At 51.4% G+C, this 21,871-nt stretch overlaps 1 protein-coding gene across 2 annotated transcripts in view; it reads right to left on the bottom strand.

The window, feature by feature from the left end:
• The window catches only part of SNX29 (sorting nexin 29), a gene marked incomplete at its 3' end in the record, with an annotated part of 282,630 nt that overhangs the window by 62,327 nt on the left and 198,432 nt on the right, over positions 1-21,871 (bottom strand). For both annotated transcript variants that reach the window (XM_084250522.1, XM_084250521.1), the window contains exon 17: positions 19,498-19,579. In XM_084250522.1, the coding sequence (XP_084106648.1) occupies positions 19,498-19,579 (82 nt within the window). The remainder of the gene's footprint in view (positions 1-19,497; positions 19,580-21,871) is intronic.

The following is a 21,871-nucleotide window of genomic DNA, read 5'->3' on the forward strand; positions in this document are numbered from 1 at the left end:
GAATACTGACTGCACATGCGTGCAGTGTTCTCTCTCTGCTAGTTCAGTTCCTGAGGCATTTACAGAATAACAGAAGTCATTTTTTCCTGTTTTGTTATGTTGATTCATTTTTCTTTCTTGTATGTCCACACCCCATTCTTATGGTCACAGCATCCTGAATCTGCTTTAAGGGTCCTGTCCTTTACTCTACCATGACAAACCAGAGCTGTTTGAAAAGTGGCTCTCCATGGAACCTTGCAAGGCATCTTCTCCCCAGGAGGCCAGCCCCGCTCTGGAAACATTTCCTGCTAGCTCCTGTTCCGAGCAGTGTTCTTGACAAGCTCTTCTACTCTCTTCTCCACTCATCGAGCATACAATGGGTGCCTCTTGGAGAGCTAGATCAACGCTGAATTACCCTTCAATTAGAGGAGGTTACCGCACTAACTGTGCCAACAGATGATAAAGGACAATTACTGTCTGTTCTGTGCTTTTAAGATTTGGAGCAGAGAAGCTGAAAGCTCTCTTGTCTTAACACAAGAGAGCCCAGAAGCTCCAGCTCGAGTGCAGGATGGAGTCCCCCCAGCCGCTCTGCATTTGACCTCCTCACCCGGGAAAGGAAGAAGCAACAGTCTCTCCTCTGCAGGGCTGTCCTGAGGCCGGGAATGGGCGCCCCACGAGGTTTGGCAGAGGGCCTGGCAAGCACACCAGTGACACCCACCTGGGAGGGGAAGTGAGGAGGCTGGAGAGAGCAGAAAGGAAGAAAATAGAGAAGGGCAGGAAGCGAGGCTGGGAACAAACAAATCACCTGCACCTTCACTGGGGTGAAACAATGTGGGGTTTTCAGCTACATTTTATAAAAAGCCAGAGGTCTGCCTGGCCAGGTTTTCTATCTCTCTGGGTCTCACCCTCAGCTGGAAGCAGTCTTGCAGAATCTCAGGTCTGACACCTTCCTTGCATGTTTTCGGAGAAGCCCCCTGTCTCGCCCTCCAGCTCTCAGACAGGGCAAGCAGAGCCTGGGAAAGTGAAAGGGCACGCCCAAGGTCACCAGGCAGGAAGCGTCCAGGCGATGGCCACTCCCTGCAGGTCAGGACCTGGATGCAGGAGGTCCTGCCAGCCCAGCGACTGAGCAACAAGGAACCTTCCAGAAATGGCATCTGGCAGGAGGGGCACAGCCAGGTGTCCGCGCCCCCCACCAGGCAGCAACGCACCCCACAATGGAGATGTCACACGTGGCACTCACTCCAGGTTGTCACATTTCCTTGTGCTAAAAGCAGCTCTGGGCTCCTGCCTTTGCTCCCTCCCCACAGAGTAGAAACTTCTGAGCGTGCCCTATCCTGATGCCTCCTGCCAGCACCTGATTCAGGGGCACAGGATGTGGCCTGACAGGGCCAGGGTCCCTCCCTGGGGACAGGAGCAGAACACAGCAGTGCAATCAGGCATTTCCCAGAAAACAGCCTTAAACCTCCTGGAAAATCAACCTTGAGAGACAGCTGCGTGGTAACGGACATCCCAGGTGGGTGGGGGGCCTTGTACATGGTCCTGGACCGAGTGCCGCTGACCCTCTCCTGCCTCATCTGAGCAGCTGCTTCCCCAGCAAGGCAGATCCCACACCCAGTGACTAGGCCGGGGCCCCAATTAGGGGTGTCCCCGCCATGCGGCCGACTCCCCACAGGGAAACCTCACTGTGCCAGCTGAGGTAAAGAAAGGAACCCACAGCCTGGGCCCCAGACAAGCGCCTGGATACAGCTGCCAGGGAGAGTTGTGTCCATCGGGCACATGCATGCGTATAGCTGCTGCTTCCTTCATTGGGTCCCGAAACACCTGGGCCACGTGAGTCTACAGTATTCGTAAAAATGGAAGGAACCAGACTCAGGTTCTCAGCCTGGCACGTGCCTTGCTGCAGCAAGAGTCTGCAAGAGGGTGGAGGGAAAAGGGCAGTTTCCTGATTCACTTACTCAAGTAAATGACTCAATTGTCTCCTTGCCAGCTGCCAAGTTAGTAAAGGCACTTTTTCTCCAAGCTACTAGGAGAACAGTGGGAATTTTAAGAAGCAGATGGAAGGCAGATGTTATCCTGCATAGCCCCTTTATTGTGGACACGCTAGCACCAGGTGAGTCCTACCTGTGTTACCTGAGCTGACCTCAGAGGGCAGGGAGGTGACATTACTTTCACTAGGAGCAGCTGCAGACCAAGTGCACACTTGGTCCTGTGGCCCTGCCCTGGGCCCGAGCAAGGGCCAGCTGGTCCCAAGTCAGGTTCCTCCAAAGCGTGCTGGGCACAGGATTGCCCCCATGTCCTCCTCACACCCTGCAGGATTAACAGCAAAGACCCAGAGATGGTGCCCTGGTCTCGGGTGTCACAAGGGGCAGCAGGGAGGAGGCACAATGAGCAGTTCCGCCTGCATGGCTCTTTCCAGCCTTCCCTACAGGTTAACGAGAACATTCTCATGGGACTAGGGCAGACAGGGCCCCTGCACGCGGGGTCAGGTCAGCAGGTCTGTGGTGTGTGCTGCAGGTAGCACTGTCGTGGGTGTAGGGTTGGGAAAACCTTCAGCTTCCCAGGGGGCTGTTTAAGGGCCCCTGTGTTGGGAGGGGCTGGCTCGGTGGGGTCATCATGAGGTCCAGGGGGCACCTTTGGGCATACTGAGCTGAGAGAGGGACAGGATAAATGAACAGACAAGGCCAGTGGCATCCTTCTGCCCTCCTCCACCCCAAAACACCTACTCTGCAGTTCTCAGGGCACAGGACTTCCCAGGGCCCAGCTCTGTCATCCTTGGGCTCACTGACTGGCCACTCTGCATTTCAGGCAAACAGAACAAAAGCAGTCGCTGAGCGCTCACTACACCGAAGCCACTGCCAACGCCATCCCACCTCACCAAGCTGTCACTGCTGTTGTCATCCCCCTTCCACAGAGAAGCAAACCGAGACCTTGCGAGGTCACACAGGGGTTAGTGGGGTGGCTCAACCCGAGCCCAGCATCTTAAGTGGCATGAAATAAAGATTCCTGGTAAATCCGCCCAGCAGCACTGACCCAGGGCTGGGTGAGGGGCTGAGACAGGGAGGTTTAGAGAGGATGCCTGACTAGACGTTGCTCTGTCCTTGATTTCCTGGCTCAAAGGTCTGAAAAAGCGGCAGCACCGGCCTGTCCATTTGTTGAGCCTGTAGCCTGGAGCAACGCTGCTGGGGACGGGGTATCCATTTGGGCTCATTAGTTTGTCCCCAAGGCACAGAGTACTCAGAAAATATTTACTGGTAGGTTCATCAGTTGTTGGTCCAAAGAATGAAGGAAGGAAGCACAGACCTCCCGTGACCCTGACTGCCCCCCCCCAGGGCCACCAAGGGCGCAGGTCACAGCTCAGAGGACACCGGGCTCCTGAGCGGCCTCCCTGGCTCTCAACATGGACACACACACACATTTGCTCTTTGAGTTCTTGGCTTTGTTCAAATCAGGGAGAAAATGAAAGGGGCGCTTTACATAGCACAGAAAAACCCAATTTCTGAAACACTTTGCAAAAGGCCAATTTTTTTCTTAAGGGAGAACGAGTATTCCACCTTCCGACGTGTTCCATCAAAGTGGGGTTTTTCATTGCACCGCAGAGCAGGCAAGTCATCCAGACACGGCGGATCAATAGCGGCCACGTGGTAAGAGACTCCCGCCCCTGAGGATGAGACAGCAGAAGAATCTCCGACTCCTCCACGCCGCTGATGCGCCACGGGCCAGTAAGTGGGGTGATGTCCTCGTCTCAGCACTGACCTGACCGGCCAGGCCTCCAGCAGCCCTCCACCCTTCTCCCAGCCGCCTCTATGTGGTCATCTCTGCTGTACCCTCTCCCTCTCTCACCCACCTGGCTCACCCAACTCAGCATTAAAGGCTGCTTCCAGCATCCCTTCCTTCTGGAGGCTTCTATGACTTCCCACCGCCGTGCACAGATAGAGCAAGGTGCCTCTCCCTACTCTCTCACAGCCACTTAAGTACTGATAAGTATAAAGAGGATGACAGAAAATAACAATAGCAGCTATCATGTACTAAGTATAAACTACAGTCCAGGCACTACGGGAAAGGCTGAACATAGGGTCTCATTTTAGTATTTTTATTTAGGCCTCATTTGAGCTTTGGTCCATTATGCCCACTTTACAAAAGAGTAAACTGAGGTCCAGGGTGGTTACAGAACCTGCCCAAGGTCCAGAAATCCCAGGGAAGAGCTGAGAGGCAAACTCCAGACTGATCCAATTCCAAAGCAGACATGCCTGATGTCAAGATCATGGGCAGTAGGTGCTATACTCTTTGCCACAGACAGTGCACTTACCTAAGGCTCCCTAGAGACCATGCACCTCCCAGTCATTCTCTGAACCTCACAACGACCCTGCCAGTTGGGTGATATTGCCCCACGCACAGATGGAGAGAGTAGAGCATGGGTCCTTCACAAGCTGCCCGTGGTAACAAGCCAGAGTTGGGGCCTGGCTGGGACCCATTGCACTAGGTGGCTGTGAGGGCTCTGGCCTTCCAGTGGATCACGCTGCACCCGCCACCACCACTCCAACCTCTTTAGAAAGAGAATCTATAGTATACAAGAGGCCTGAAAGAACACATGGTCCCCCATAGCTGTGCAGGACAGTGAGAACTTGGAAAAGACCTAAATGCTGAACAACAGGAAAGGTTCAATTAATCAAACAAGGAGGCCACCTCGGCTGAGGTGGTTTGAACAAGCCCTGGTGGCTTACATCAGCAGCTGAACCCTAAACTAGTCAGTGCCTGGAAACGCCTTGAGGTTGAGAGCAGCAGCCACTCACAATCAGCCTCCAAGGCTTTTCCAAATACTGAGCTCGGCCAGGCTCCTGCCTCTGCTTTTATAAAGACTTTGGCCCTAAGCTCCACTTCGGGCTTGGTGTGGCCCAATTCCTATTGATGCTTGCTCAACTAAACTCTTAAAAACTTTAATATGCCCCGTTTTATCTTTTACAGGATAAAATGAACAAAGGAATTATACCATAGTAGATCACTGTGGTGGAATAGTACACAGCTGTGCAAGATGATTTCAATGCCAAGTGTAGACTACTATGGGAAAAAGTTTATATAAAACTGAACAGCAGCATACAGATGTTCATACCTGGGCTGATCTCATGCAGAGAAAAAGCACATGCAGAAAGGCAGGAAGGAGCTGCTGTGATCGAATCTGCATAGCAGGAGGATGAGTCATGTTGTTTTCTTCCATTTCTAACTTTCTTTTATTTTCCAAATATTCTATCATGAGCATATACTTCTCTTAGCGTGTTAAGAAATTTTGTTTTTGTTTTAAGAAACTGGCTGTATCAACTAGGACCGAGTCCTGGCATACTGATGCCTCTCGCGTTCTGATTAAGGGTAATTCATGCCTTTCAACTGTCCAAATTGTCCCTGTTGATTTTTTGAGGCAAATAATTGTGTTTTTCACTAAACTTATTTGCGGCTCAAATACAGCTCAAACCCTTATTTGGATGACTTGTTTAGAGAAAGAGTAACATTAGAAAATGCATAAGAGCCACATTTGCATAAGGGGTGATGAGGCAGGGAATTACAGTTGGGTGTGGGAGAGAAAGCAAAGAAAACCCTGAATATTCAACAGCACTACTGAACCTCAATCTACTACTACATTCCTTCACATGCAGTGACTCTCTTCCCAGCTCCCTGCCATCCCCTGCATCCTAAAAGGCAAAAGGACCGGCTGGCAAACGTACTTTTAATAACTGCTCAATGGGGATTTAAGTGTTTCCTCTGATTTGCTTTAGCAGCTGTGCCGGGAATTTTCCCTCAGAAAGGTTCTCCTTTTACTGAGCATCCACCGTGTGCTGACCACAGTGCTGACGCTTCCACACAGCTCACTCAGTTCCCAGGCCAACCCTGGATGTGGCTATATCTTACAAGAGGAAAGTGAGGCAAAGCAAGGCCACATGCCTTGCCTGAGTTCACACGGCTGTATGGGTGTGGGCCCCGTACCCCCATCCCAGGCCTCCAAGGCCTAAGGTGTTTCAAAAACAGACAGAAGCCCAAGCCAGCCAGTTACTTCTTAACTTTTATGTAAACCCCAAAGTGATAGGCACTCTGCTAAAAGTCGGAGGTAGGGAGCAGGGAGGGGGGAGGTGTCAAAGTAGCTGACTTTGCACTTTCACCAAGCTCATGTAAAGGTATAGTCAGGGAGAGAGGATCAGGCATCTTCAGCCTCATCTATGTCATCAAGAGCCACCACCACTAAGGCCTCATGAGAGTTTGGGGACTAACTGGAGCTTTTAGCTCCTCAGGCTCTGCCAGGCCTGGGCCACGAATATTTGACACCGGCTGTCATGTGCAGAAGAGAGATTCCTGGCCCTTTCTTGACATGCTTTTCCTTATTACAGTTGGAGTATTCAAGGAAAACACGAGTGTCTCATTTCTGCAGCTGTAATTAGAAGGCACTCCATTTCCCAGTGGAGTGCTGTGAGGACTTAAGGAGCTGAAACACGGAGAGAATTTAGCGCAATGGCGGTACATGGGAAGGACTTGGGAAAGGAAGTCGCTGCTGTCGTCAGCCACTACCATCCTCCTCATCAACCATCCTCTCTCTGGTCCTTCTCCTGTTTGTCATCCCCACCATCTACCATCATCCTCTGCATTTTACATTCTCTGTCCTGTCTTAAGGAAACTCAACTAAGAGAGAAGCAGCATTTTTCATCTGAAGAACATAAGGCTGAGAGGTTGTTGACGTATCCCTGCTACTTGCTGCCTGTGCTACCTTGGGCAAATTACTATTCCTCTCTGACCTCAATTTCCACATCTATAAATGGATGAAAATACTTCCCCTCTCAGGGGCTGGCGGTAAGAAGCCAGGATTACGTATATGGAAGGTTCAATAAACATCAGTGCTTAGTATCAGTGCTTAGTACAAGATGGGATACAGCAGCCTTAAGGGGCTCGGTGCTTCGGTTTGGATAGGGGCTTGTTAAGGGATACCCAAGGGAGCCTGTGTGACCACACCCTTTCTTCAGGAACAGATTCATTTGACAGTGGGAGGAGGTGGGGCAGACTTGGTGACACAGCTCAGACACTTCGGTCCAGGCTGCAGCGTCCTCTCAGTCACACACTGCAAACGTGGCTTGTTTTCCTGCCAACCGAGGTGCTGAGACTCCTTTCCCTTTGAGGCTTCCCTGGGCTTGCTGCCGGCTGTCACCTGACAAGGCCCGCCACAGCCTCGTCGCCCAGGGGTGAGAGCCCCCCACATCGACCCCACCTGTTCGCAGTCCTAACACTGCCCCTGGAGATGGCCTGGGCTCCAGCCAGCACCATACGTCTTGTTCACACGCTTCTCTCCACTGGCGCCTGGAAAGCAGCCTCCACAGGCCACCAGCGTGAGCTCTCCTTCCCGCTCCCGACAGCCAGGCCGCCTGCCAGCCTCCCTGCACTGGAGTCTGGCGGTGAGTGGGACGCAGTGTCTCTCGGTATGCGTCTGCTTGGCGAAGGCAGGCGACCTTTCCAGGTTGGACTCGGAATGCTTTTCTGTATCTGGAAGGGGCAGAAAAACAAGACCCCAGCAGGAAGGAATAGCCCCTCCCGTTCATCTCCTCAGGAGACAGCAGCTTCTGAAAGGCCTCTGGGGGAAAACAGCAGCCTTAAGGGGCTCAGTGCATTGGTTTGGACAGAGGCTTGTTAAGTGATGCCCAAGGCCAGTGAGTTCAAGTCCTGAGGACTGCAGAGAGCTCACCCAAGCCAGGAGGGCCCTCACCACTCAACAGAGATGGGTTTTTAAACACAGAAATAAAATAATTATCATTCCCATGCCACAGACCTTGAGAAAACATTCATCGCCTAAACATAAATCATAACAGCTGACAATGGAACAGCTGCTAATTGCCTTAGCGGTAGATCCAGGATTTAAACAAAGTGTTCCTACACACAGCCTCCCTTCCACCTCAGGATGAAGGTGGGGATGAACAGCACCCCCATTTGCAGTTGAGGAAACCTCAGCTCAGCATTGCCGGCCCGGAAGCTTAGGCTGCACCTCAGGTCCTCAAGTCTCAACTAAACCCTACAGCAAAGGTGGGGCACCCCACCTTTGGCAAAGTATGTTTGCCAGCCGGTCCTTTTGCCTTTTAGGATGCAGGAGATGGCGGGGAGCTGGGAAGAGTCACTTGGGTGCAGGCCCAAACGCCCAGCCATCTGCCACGGACGATGGGATACAGGGGTTCTGGCTTGCTGGGGAGGAAGATGTTTCTAAGACGGGGGTCAAGGTGTATCCACATGCATCCTGTGGTGTAAAGACCACACCGCATACACACATTTCCAATCACAGACACCTGTGCACCCAGGAAGGCACACGCTGGTTCTGGGTGAGCAAATTCTAATTGTGGCTGCACTTTCTGGATCCTTTTCCTTCCCCGAGCAGGTCGGCACCAGGCCAAGGGCTTTAAAGACACGCCTTCACTTACTGCTTGCCACGGCCCTATAAGGAAGCAGCACCCCTATTTCAAGGGTGGGAAAACTGTGACTGCAACAGGCTGACAGACACTATCATCCAAGGTCATCTAAGTATGACCCAGTGGCAGGACATAAACTTCAGCTGCTGGGGGGTCCACAGCTGCACGCAGCTTCCGGAGCGCACCAAGCTCCCCTCTGCGACACGGCGCCTGCCCACCTCTCCACGGCCCCAGTGCAGTCAAACTACTGCTCTCGTGCACCTAGGCAGGCAGGTGGGTGGATGGGGCCATGGTAAGTGGCTGGTGGACTGGTCGGCAGGCAAATCCCCCTGCAAGGCCTTGAAAGACCCAGCTGGCTCAGCTCCTGAGCCCACCCCACTTCCCTCCCTGACCTCTCTCCTCCACTCCCGCCACACTGACCTTCCTGCTCCTCTAACCCACCAGGCTCTTTTCCCTCGAGGGTTTACATTCCCCCAATAGAAGGTTTCCATTCCTTTCCTTAGGTGGCTTTGGATCGTCTTTTACAAATGATCAGATGTCCTCAGAGAACCATGTCCCTACTCCAAATTTAACCAGGTCTCCTTCATGGAAGATTATCTAGTAATATGTTCAAGTCTCTTCAACATTGTAAGCTTCAAGGTGGGGCGGGCATCCCAGCTACAATGTTTACCAAGGTTATCCCCAGGCCTAGCACACTGCCTGATCATAGGACCAACTCCATGAACCACAATTTCTGACCTTCCAAAAGGCCCTTTTGCTGGTCCTGACTGCCAACGCCCAGTCTTGAATGTGTAAAGGTGATTATGGGAAGTCTGGGGTTATAGCTGAGGCCCAGGCCACCCTTGACCACTACACATGGTAATGTATAAACCACTACACATGGTAGTGTCCTACCTGGGGCAGGCAAGTGTTCTGAACCAGGGCTGGGCCAGTTACAGACAATGGAGACTCTTCCAAATGGACGAGTGACAAGCGACAGCACAGTGGGGCAGGGGCGTGAGCAGGCAATGCACCAAGAAAGCTACACGCAGCAAGTGAAAGCACAGACCTACCTCCACTCAATCTCAAAAGTAACAAGGAAAATGCAAATGTGAATGGAATGTCAGTTTCCCTTCTGCCAAACTGGTTAAAGTTGTGAAGACTGATACCTCCAGGGCTGGCAACTCGGTGGTGGTGTAAGTGAAAATTGGCTCAGCCTTTCGGGAGAGCAATTTGGCTGAGCCTATTGATGTATATGCTCCGCCCCTCAGCAAACTCACTGGCAGCTACTTATCTGAGAGGTGCCTACAATGGAAACAAAGAGGTCTGGCTGGATAAGGACAGATCCAGCAGCTTTGTTGGCCCTGGCCAGAAACGGGACACCTAAGTGTCCAGCGTCAGCATGGCCCTTCACACGAGGATACGTGACCAACGGGAGAGAGATTATCTCCATCCTGAGGAGGATAGGATGTCTCATCTGACCCCTTTCATGGCCAACACAACAGATACAAGCCTGACAGCAGACAGCATGACACCCGCACATCTCCGACCAGAGCTTTCATGGGCAGAGAAAACCCCAGAAACACAGAAACAAATGATCAAACTATCCCCAGAAGCCCCACGGCCACCTCCAGCTAGAAACAGGTGCCCTTTTCTCTTCTTTGCTCCCCCACTAGGAAAACAACTTTCTGGCAAAAGTCCTCCTTGTCAACACAAAGCCCCGACATCTGATTTGTGTTGTGACTAAAGATCTGTTTTCTTTCTTTATCAGGTTAATTTAGGGGACACTGGCATATGGTTTTACAGCAACTGATGAAAAAAGTGGTATTTAAAGTTGTCACCACCTTAAGAATAAAAATATCACCAACCAATTAACATTTATTGTAAATCTGTAGTAGAACAATAATTGGTCATTACAAAGTTGCAGGTGACTATTATTAGGCGCGACTGGGTAATCAAGCCCGGGGCCGTCTGCCCAACTTGCAGGGGCGCTCGCTCGGGTTTCCAACAGCTCCCAGCGCAGGCAGGCACTGGCATCCCCCGAGGCTGCCAGCACAACTGACATCGTGCCTCCCCTTCCCGCTCCCAGGCCAGCAGCACCAGTGAGTGGAGAGAATGAGGAGTAGTCGGAAGCCACCCAATGGCAGGAGGCCCACTGCGGCCTGCAGGGCTGCTGTTCCCAGAGCCCAAGGCAAACGGGCAGAGACAGGAAGTTATAGAAGTTCTTCTCGGAGCCAAGGAACAAGATGGATGTAGCGCGCGGGGAGCAAAGGAAGGAAAAGGCGGCTGGGAGGCTGAGAAGTGGAGGGGAGAGAGACACAATGGGGGGAGAAGGCAGGGGGGAAACAACAGGCAAGAGTGAGGGGAAAGGAAGCAGAAGGAGGAGAGAGGCAGAGCTGGGCATCCAGGAGCCAGGGCCAGGGAAGAGAGGCCTGATCTGCTCCACCAGCCCGTCTTCATGCAGCACCCCACCAGGAGGGCACCCGCCCCCCACCCAGCGCCTGCAGGTGCTGTGCGCCAGGAGAGCCACACACACACAAAGCAAGAGCACCTGGAAGGACATGGCTCCCGTGGAAGCACATTCTGGAACCAGGGCCCTCTGTGGATGTAATGAGAACCCTGGAGCTCATTCCACCTTCACCTCGAGGAGCATGCAAGGGTACATCTCGCCCCCACACCTCTCCCTCCCAGCTAGAGTTGGTAGGTAAGTGACAACTCTTGAGTGCAGAACAGAGGACAAAACAAAAGCCACCAATCTCCACGATGAGCAAACTGAGCGCCACACTCTGAGTCACCACCTGAGCAAACACCCCAGCAGCTCTCTAGGTAAAAGTGGGTCATCTGGGGGCACCGTGAGGGGAGGGAGAGCGGGCAAGGCAGCAGAGACACGGCAGAAAGACACGGGCTGGAGGGAAGGCAACGTGGCCTTGTAGTCCTCCTCCTGCTGGCAGCAGGAGCTTTCAATAACCCCTTTGGCTCTCCTCATATACATCTTCAGGGGGTACGCAAGTGGGGCACCCCACCCAAGACGGTGTGTCCATCGCTACCTGCAGACTCTTTGCTTCCAAAGCCCACCTTTCTCTCTGATTGGCTTTCCAAGCACAAGCTTACAGCGCTGAGACATCTTTCCAAACACGCACATACGGCGTGTGCGCGCACACACAGACGTGAGCCCTGCACTCTGTACACACACACCCCACCCCTCCCCACCCCCGCCTTCACACAGGTAGGCTGAGGGCTCTGCCCTAATGAATTTCTCAGATTCCCAGTGACCCATCAGTGCCACACTCTGGTCTTTGCAGCTCTCCCTCTGCCTGTGAGAACATTACCTTGTCACCAGTATCAGTGGCCATGGCAGCTTTGACAATGAGTGATGGGTCCATGAAACCGTGGGCAGACTTCCCTGGAGGAAACATGTGTTGGAAATGGGTTCATTTCATCAAAACACACGCTTCCGGCACATGTCCCCGGGGTAGGCAGTGAGCTCGTGGAGGGGATTAGAGAGGAGCAAGGCAGGATATTCTGTGTGACCAGGGGAAGTTATTCAACCCACCTCCAGGTTCCTCATTGGTAAAATGGGGAGATGGCATCAGTGCCAACCTCCTCAAGGGGCTTAAAGGACTAAATGACAGTAGCCACTGAGGTGCCAGTGGGAGGAGTTGCTGGTGCCTACCCATCTCACCTGCTGAGCTCCCCACCCATTCAGGAGCGTGGCAGGGAGCTCCCCAGCTCCTCTCCTGCAGTGATCCTACCTGGGGTCAAGGGCATCTAAGGGAGGGATAAAGGGGGGCTTCGGGCAAAAGCTCTCCAGCTGATATTGGTGACAAAGATTCTCACTGATAAAATAAATACATGTACAAGTGAAAACCTCTCTTCTTTCCTTTGGATGTCGTCTTATAATGAGGATGTGCTAGGGGCCGCGGAAGCCATGCCCAGGCACAAAGGGAAGTAGGGTCACACCGGGCTGGGGCACAGCCCGCTCCCCGAGTCCCCGTTAGGCCTATTAACCCTCCTGTTTCCATAACCGTGAATGAGATTATCTGCTTCTTGCAACCAAAACATTCCTAATAAAGCACTTAAAACTCAATAATTTTATTAGAATCCAGTTCTATGGCAAATCAGAAATGGAGATGTCCAGGAAACCCACTATGAGAATCACTGCCAGTTTGGGCACACTAGTTGTGACACTTCTATCTAACAGAGGTTTGGGGTCCGATACTTTTTAAACAAAACCGGCCCAAACCCATTCTCTCATCTGTAAACTCCCGCCCCTTTTGTTAAACGAAAGTGGTCAAAATCCACTCAGGATCCCCTCTGTGTACCCCTGCCCCGCAATCTAAGCAAGTATTTCTATGGGCCACAGCCTTAAGTGCCCAGGTGGCTTTCTCCTCCGAATCTGCCCGCATGCCCTCCCGAGTGTGTCCTTGCACCCACATAAAGCTTCCTTGCGAACTCCCTTATGCTGACTCCTGCATGAATTCTTTCCTGGGTAGAGATTAAGAACCTCGGGGTCCCTCGGCACCCCTGGGCCTCATCAAAGCTAGTAGTGAGTGATGGCACAGGTCCCATCCACTACTTGAAAGTAATGACTGTACTGGAAGCCCCAGGGCCAATAAGGCAGCTCCCCACTGGCAAACTAAAATGCACTCTGGCCTGGGTGGGAATTCTTTTGGGCTCCAGGGGGCCCCGTTGGAAAGTTCATTATAACTCAAGAGCTTCTCTTCTGAGCCCCGAACTCCCCTCCCCTCTGAAGCGCTCCTGCTCTGCAAAGCCCCCAGGGAGTCTTGCAGGTACTTCCCTTGCATTTTAGTTCTTGAATGGGGGTCTCACCTCCTGGCCAGATCCAGACACCCCAAGGATAGGCAGGGTGCCCAGGCATAGCTGTAGCTATGCCCTTGATCAACCAGACGCTAAGTAAGCCCTGTGTGAGCACACGGACATGCCCAGAGACACACACCTCCACGTGGACTCCTTCTATGTTGACATCCAAGTTTAATTGTTATAATCAGTCAAGAGGCGATTGGGTCATGAAGGGAGAGTTCACACAATGGCGTGTGCCATGCGCTGTGCTAACATTTACCCATAGGCATGGATGCTGGACATGGTCAACCCTTGAGGTAAGAGGCACTATCCCTCCCACCTGCAGCTCTGTCTTCAGAGAGCTCATAAGAGAATGGCACAGAGAACCCCATAGCACCTGCCCAGCACGCTGATCGGAAAGGCAGGTGAGGCCAAACCACAGCAAGATCTGCTCGCCCTGGCTCTGCACAGCTCAGCTCACGTCGGTGTATCCTGGACCCTCAAAGATAGCCCGGGGGGGGGGGGGCAAAGGAATTACACTGTGAAAGCAAAGAGCAGTTCTTTGTACTTGGGAAAACAAAAGCCATGCCAGAGGATAAGTGACAATGTTTGTCCAAGGGGATGAAAACAGGCTCTTTGCTTTTCTGTGTTTTGTTTTTGCCTGTCTTCGGCTTTTCCCAGAAGCCTGGGGTATCCCAAGAACAGGCGGAGGTTAATGTGCTGTGGTGGTTAGAGGTGCCGGGATGTCTGATGTGGTGGGATAGGACAGTCTCTGGCAGGAGACACACCAACAAACGCAGATGCTCTCCAGGCTCACTGACCACGGCACAGAAGCCAGAGCAGCTGGATAAAGCTCAGAAATCAAGCAGCAAAGGGCCACCTCCCCCAGCCTCCCTGCCCACTGTGTGCATGCAGGTATGGCAGGAGGAGCCCCACGTGAACAAGAGAATCCGTTGGGCCTCAGAACTGATCCTTTCTCCCCCCAAATCAGGGCCAGTGCCTGCCAGGGGGAGCTCCTCAGAGAAATGGCAGCTGCAGGTCCCATTTCTGCACTTAGCTTGGCCATCTCATCCTTCTCTGCTTAATGAATTCCTCTCCTCTGCAGAGCTCCACACTGAGCAAGCATGAAGACAAAGCCGTGGGTCAAAGAAAGCTTGAGGGCCCACAGGAAAGAAGATGAAAAGGAGGAGCTGAGATACCCAAGGCCTGAGAGCAGAAGCATCGCCGCCTTCAAACCACCTGCAGCCCACGCAGACCTTGATCTATTATTAACAGAAAGAGAATGGATCTTCCCTGCATCAATATATAAATATGCTACGCTAGAAAAATCCTTGAAGCTAACTGCCTGGACTATCAACTTTCTTTTTGGGGTGAAGACTCCAAATGCTAAGCTGTGACAACACCTGTGTCTCTTGGGAGGGAGGAACTTATTCTAGAAGGTTACTTAAGCTTTATTGAAACAAAGCCACCTTCTTTGCAAAGGAGACCTAATTAGTTTTGCGGTGAAAACTGAAAACTCTGCAAGCCGGTGCTGCTGGTGACCGGATGCAAAGGCGGGATCAGGCCCACATGGAGGACGGCGCCAGCCCGCTTACACTCGTGGTGTCTCCAAAGGGAAAGACCTAAGGGGTCAGGGACTAAGTGTGCTGATGTTATTATTTCATACCAATATAAGGGCGGTAAGAATTGCTTAAGAAAATAACATAGGTGGTTGTTTCAAGGGCTAACATCCCTTTATGAACACAACACATTAACACATTAACACAAAACATTAACAGCAAAACATTAACACAGAGGACCCCAAAGGTGTTTGGAAGCCAGGGAATATGGAAAATAAGATAAAAAATGTGCAAAGGTATAAACTAGGAAGAAATTGATTAACAAAGGTAACAATGATCTATGGAAGAGACAGGAAATCAAACACACAGCACCACTGTGTGTCAACACAGAGAGAAAAAATTCTAAGCACGATTGCTTAGTACATTGAGATTTGCTTTTTCCATTTTATTTGATGCTGCTTTAATCACCTCTCTGGCCAGTGTCTACTGCAGCTGGTGTCCAGCATTAGCCGGGGCCAGAAGGAGAAGAAACATTCCGGGAGGAAAAAGTTAAACTAGGAACATTCTAAACATCAATGTCACTTTTGTTATGAAAATTGGTGAAATGCTGCCATTTCTTACTTCCAGTGCCAAAGATCTCAGCCCCATCCTCTGGTGGAGGGTACCTAGGGGTTTGGTGGTGGGTGTGGTATGCCAACATACATCTCAAGAGGTGTGAGGGCCTCCCCGGTGGCGCAACGGTTGAGCGCCGGGTTGCGAAGCTGCCTGCAGCCTCTGCAGCCCTGGTTCGATCCCCGGCTGCTCCCCGGCCACTGGAGGAGGGTCCCACATGGCGCGCAGACCTCTCCTGCCGCCTGCTGCTCCCCTCAGCAGTGTACTTCAGTCCTTCTGCCTGCTCTGCTCCCCGCTCTGGCTCTGGTGAATTCTCTCACCCTCCCGCGCTTCTGACTGTACCCAGTGCTTGTATAAATAAATAAATAACTAAATCTTAAAAAAAAAAAAAAGAGGTGTGAACCCATACCCCAAAATCATATACAGTGGGTAAACCAATGCTACCTCAATTTATAATAATACAATTTGAATAAATAAATTAAAACCTGGCTAAGCACACATAAAACCACCCGCTTTCAGACACACTGGGGAGACTGTTCTAAGGCATCTAGGAATGCTCTCTATCTGGTCCACTGGAAGCCAGTGGGCCCATGTGGCTATACCTGAGGTGTGGCCAGTGCCCCCGGGGAACTGAGTCTTAAATTTTATTCAACTTTAGTTAATTCAAGTTTAATAGCCACACGTGGCTAGCGGCTGGCACTGCGGACAGTGTGGGTGTACTGAGGAAACTAGACACAGCTGCCCATTTTGTCCTAGCTCTTTAAATGAACATAGGTTCATTTTGAGGTCAAGCCCTCAGCTTCTTGTCAGGGAGCGCTCAGAAAGCGGACAGTGATTTGTCCCAGGGCTATAAGGGGGACAGTCCACTGCATCCTCACTATTGCTTCATTACCTTTCTCTGTGGAAATTTCTTTCAGAGCTCCCTTTGAGGACTTGACACTCTTCTCATTAGCACTGGAATGAGCCCAAACAGGCACATTTCCACTTTCGCACTGGCTGTCAGGAAGCCCAAAGGCAATTCACCAGTCACTGAGAACAACTGCCTGGGATCTCAGGACAGACATACACGAGCTCCTGAAATGGATAGTCTCTTGGTGTATATTTCCTCTGGACTCTGGTATTTTATTTTTTACTTCCATTTTATCATCCTTTTCTATGAGTCTCTTTAGAAACTGTCTCAAGGGCCTCCCCGGTGGCGCAGCGGTTGAGCGCTGGGTTGCGAAGCTGCCCGCAGCCTCTGCAGCGCCGGTTCAATCCCCGGCTGCTCCCAGGCCGCCGGGAGAGGGTCCCACATGGTGCGCAGACCTCTCCTGCCGCCCGCTGCTCCCCTCAGCAGTGTACTTCGGTCCTTCTGCCTGCTCTGCTCCCCGCTCTGGCTCTGGTGAATTCTCTCGCCCTCCCGCGCTTCTGACTGTACCCAGTGCATGTATAAACAAAAAACAAACAAACAAACAAATAAATAAATAAAACATGCCTCTATATTAAAAAAAAAAAAAAGAAACTGTCTCAAGTCTTTTGTGGCACTAGATAGACTGAATTTAAAAAAAAAATAAGAGAAACAATGTCCAATGGCACCCAAGTTTTAAGAGTCCCCTGCCATCCAATATCATTTATGGAACACACATTGTAGCACAAGCTTTCTAAAATGCGGATTTCCCTCTTGAGGCACCATGAAGCACCATAAGCTTAAAGTAGAGAAACAACTGCCGTCAAGATGTGCAGCTTCGGACCTCCCCGGTGGCGCAGCGGTTGAGCGCTGGGTTGCGAAGCTGCCCGCAGCCTTTGCAGCGCCGGTTCGATCCCTGGCTGCTCCCCGGCCACTGGAGGAGGGTCCCACATGGCGCGCAGACCTCTCCTGCCGCCCGCTGCTCCCCTCAGCAGTGTACTTCGGTCCTTCTGCCTGCTCTGCTCCCTGCTCTGGCTCTGGTGAATTCTCTCACCCTCCCGCGCTTCTGACTGTACCCAGTGCTTGTATAAATAAATCTTTAAAAAAAAAAAAAAAAAAAAGATGTGCAGCTTCACATGCAGAGAACGGTGCTGCAGCCTGAGGTGTGGAGAGGTAGCTCTGGGTGGCATGACTGGGCGGGATCTGGGCCGCGCCCTCTGGGAGTCTGGGACAGAGTGGCCCTCGTGCCCCCAGACACTGTGGAAGCATCGCCCAGGCAACGGCAGGTCTGCTGTGTCCGCTTCATTTCATAACTGACTTTCAGAAGCTAGAAACTGTCAAGTCACTTGGTGGGGCGCAGAGGGGGCAAGGGAAAAACGAAAGGTCAAGGAGCTCTCTCAAGGGCATCACATTTTAATTTTGCTCTAAAACAAAGTTGTCTGCCTGGCGTTTTCATCCTCCAGGCAGCTCCCCTGCTTCTCGCTGACCACAAAACAGAACTCGAAGGACACTCAACTAGGAGGGCTGGTGCTGTTTTGTGGTGTGTGCATTAGAGATAAACAGAGAAAGGAAGAAAAGAGGAAGAGGATGTTTGGAATTCTGTCGTATGTAATCCTTTTTTTTTTTAAGTGGTGCTATTTTTTTATTTATTTTTGCACAGAAAAACTGGGGTATGGGCCAGCGATGGGGGGGGGGGTGAGAGGATTCACCAGAGACAAAGTGGGGAGCAGAACAGGCAGACAGACTGAAGACACTGCTGAGGGGAGCAGCAGGGAGACAGGAGCAGTCTGCACCATGTGGGTCAGCTTCCTGGCTGGGGATCAAACTCAGGCTGTAGTGGTAATGGCACCAAGACCTACCACCTAGGCCACCAGGGAGGTCCTGTAATTCTCTTTTTAAGCAGAATTGAGACATCACAAACACTCAGATTCCCTAACACTTGTTAAAAATGCTGCTGCTCCCCAGGGGCACACAGAGCTTGTTTGGAATTCAATCTTCCTTGCCAGACTCAGCTCACCTGTCTGCAAGTGCCCACCGCCAGAGCTGTCACCAAAATCCAGGGTGTCACACTGGAAAACACAGCATGGAGTTTGCCCGTCTGCTGCACAATGTGACAACAGCGTGCAGGGTGTGGAACAGGAGGATTTCTACTGTGCAGGTAAGGAAACCAGGATTTTCCCTAAAGTCACAAGAGTGAAACCAGGGCTTCCATGTTCAAGTTCAGTGTCCTTTCTTCAGCACTCCCCTCTGGAGAAAATACCTTAACAGCTGAGAAGACCTGGCTGACTCCCCACTAAGAAAAATGACCCCAAACCTCCAGGCTTCTCACCTCAGAGCCCTCGGGGGATGAAAAGAGAATCTAATGAAAGTTGTGGTGAGAAGATGATGGGCCCAACAGCAGCTAAGAGTCAGTCATCAGCACCGGGGCAAGTGGACAACAGTGGGAAATTGGGACCCCAGGTAAGAAAAAGATGGTAAGTAGGCGGGGCTGAAAGAGGTATCAGAAAACCATAGAACGGATGAAATCTGGGGTCTGTTATTGGGGCAAAGGTTGCCCCAAAGACCCGAGGCTCAATCCCCAACAAGGGTGTCCAGCTCTCCCCCAAGGAAGTAGAGGAGATGCCTGCAGTCTCTGAGCGTCAACTACCCAGGGCCCCTTTTGAAAAGAGCAGCCTCTGGTTCTCACTGGTGAGCCAGCCCCCCTCCCACACGTGGTCGGCTGAAGTCAACCCCAAACCCAGAGCCTGCAATGGTCATGACCCACCCCCAGCCCTTCACGGGGTTCACCCCCCCATGGCGAGGCTCAGGGATGGGTGCAGGATCCAAGACAGAGCAGAGAGAAACACTGGGACTTGGCTGTACCATCCAGACAGGCTGAGACTGGAACTGTGGGGCGCCAGCTCATCCACCCACAGCACCACCAGCAGAGGAAGGAGATGGCAGCAGATCTCTGTGCACAAACCTTCACACCCGAGGCCGGTCAACACCTGGACTTTCCAGGTGCATCACACACCAGTCACACACCAAGTCCCTTGTCTGCCCACGCGTCCCCATCTGAGCGTCACATGAGGCCTGGCCAGCATGAGGAAGCTCTTCCCTGCTCCCTCCTGCCTCACTGATGCGAGAGCCACCTCCCCAGGGACACCGGGCTGTGGCCTCTTTAGTAAACCCCCCCAGCCCCGAGAGGAACAGTGCCCCTGTGTGATGGCGAGGGGGGCAGCTGCACCCCGAGGTACAGGCTCTGGGAAAGCAGGCGTACCTGATACACGTGGAAGGCATTCGCCGCTTTGCCCCGGAGAAACACCGACGGGATCCAGACATTGATCAGCGCCCGGTTTGATCTGACCAAAAGAGATCAGAATTGGTCATTCAACTCACCAAAAAATGAGAGAGAACCACCTTCTCTTCTAAGGCATGACGGGCCATTCATAGCAACATCTGTGACACTTAAGAGTAAGCGAAAAGATGGGTTAAAATCTCAGCACCAACCCCCCAAGATTATCCTCATGGGATGTAATTTTAAAAATATGTATTTTTTTATTTATTATGTAGTTAATACTCTGGAGTGAGAAAGCGCTTCCCTTCCGTTCTCACTAACCAAAGGACCATGGTCCATAATTTATCTGCAGCTGAGACCTCCTGAGGAGGGAAGGTAACTGGCAGCCCCCCTAAGGCAGGACGCCAGGGTGCATGGGGCTTCTGGAACACCAAGAGGAGTCACACTGCCTCCTCACTGTATCCACGTTAAGACTCTGAACCCCAGGTTAAGATCAGGCTCCTTGAAAGAACTCAGGAAAGTCACCCATAGTTAGTTATACCAGTGACAGCTATCTGGGGTAAGGAAAACAAGAAATGACAAGTTGGGGAACCAGGAAGCCGGGCACCAATAGCCTTTGTTCAGCTTCTCCCAAAACACTGTGCGCCTGGTGCCACTAAAGCAAGATCTAAATTCAAATACAAAATGGTGTTGAGCCCCTATAACACACGGCTCCATGCTTTACCTGTATTACCTCAGTTAATCTTCGTAGGCTAGTGAAGAGATTTTCAAGGGTTATGTTGATTAGATGACACCTTTGCCTTCTGTGATGACTTTAAATTTAACTGTGAGTCACTGGGAATAGACCCCACCACTACCACCTGTCCCTCTTCCACCTGGCTGGATTCAAATCACGCAGAGCTGATAAGCTAACTCTTGCTGAAACTTCAAGATCAATTTTAACAGCTATCAAAACAGCACTGCTCACGACCAGAGGGCTGGGAGGTTCCAGCCCTTGCTTCGACTTAGAGGTGTCCCAGGGCGACGTGCTTTTCATCAGCTCTCCTCTCCAAAGAGCAGCTCATAGAAATTCGCCAGCCTTCTGTGCTTGGAACACGACGTGAGATGGTGGTGGAAGATTCCATGACTCAATTTTCTCACAACCTCCAGAGTAAAGAACGCTTTATTTTCACAAAGAAATAGTTCTCTCCTAAAGCAGTATCTTTTTCTAAGTTCTGAGCTAAGGTGCTGACCTCCCTTTATGGGGCAAAATAAGCTATATTGATCATTTCTCCAGGGCTCCAAGAACAAACTGAAATTCTGAGGCACCAAATTGGTTTGTATACTTGATGCCATTGCTCCTGTAAAGGTCTCCAAGATTGTACCAGTGCCTAGAGGGTTCCCCTTTCATTTCTGGGGGGCGGGGGTAAGGAGGGGAGGACAGAAATGTAAGCAACTTTCTGGTTTTCATTAACCTTCTTGTATGGGTGAGGTTGGGACACCCTCCCAGGCAGCTGTGTGGTCACCCCAGACCAGGCATGTCTCCTCTACAACGCACGTACCACACTGACTAGAAGAGACTGCTTACGTGGCCACCTCTCTCCTAGAGATGAGTTTTGCTGTTGTTGTTCACTCAAGAATTAAGAGTACTTGCTGTGAATTGGTTGTGTGTGAGACACTGTTCCAGGCACTGGAGACAGAGCAGTGGGGAAAGCAGAGGTAGCCCCTGCCTTTGAGTTTAACACGGGAGAGACAAATCCCTGCGGAAACTATTCCCCTGAGGATGTAGAAGATGCCATGCATGATCTCCCCCCCTTTTTTTATTTGCTGAGACTTGTTCTCACACATGTGTGTGAGAGATGTTCTCACATGTGTATGTGGCTGACATATACAGTCTACCCTGGAGAGTGCCCCACATGCACCTGAGAAGAACAAGTGTTCTATGTCATTTGTTCGTGTGTTCTAATGATGCTTGTTCTAATGATGCATGTTCTTTGCTCTGGAGCTGGTCAGTCGTGCTGTTCAGATCTTCTATTTCCCTTTTGATCTCCCAGTGGTCCCATCAGTCATCGAAAGTAGGGTACCGAAGTCTCCAACTATTATTGTAGAACTACCTATTTTTCCCTTGATTTTTGTCAATTTCTACACCATATGTTTTGGGGCTGCCAAGGGGTAGGGAGAGGGATGCTGCTGCTTTGAGGAAGCAATGTTCAGGCCAGGCTTGAAGGAGCTGTTTTGGCAGTAGGCTGCGGCTGGGAGAAGCATTTCAGGCAGGGGGATTAACATTTGTAAAGAGCACGCGGTCTAGATCAAGACTGCCTGAATCTGAATCCTGACTCAAATCTGTCATCTGTAAGACAAAACCCACACCAGAGAG

Source organism: Talpa europaea (assembly GCF_964194135.1).
Source record: "Talpa europaea genome assembly, chromosome: 12".
Classification (NCBI taxonomy): domain Eukaryota; kingdom Metazoa; phylum Chordata; class Mammalia; order Eulipotyphla; family Talpidae; genus Talpa; species Talpa europaea.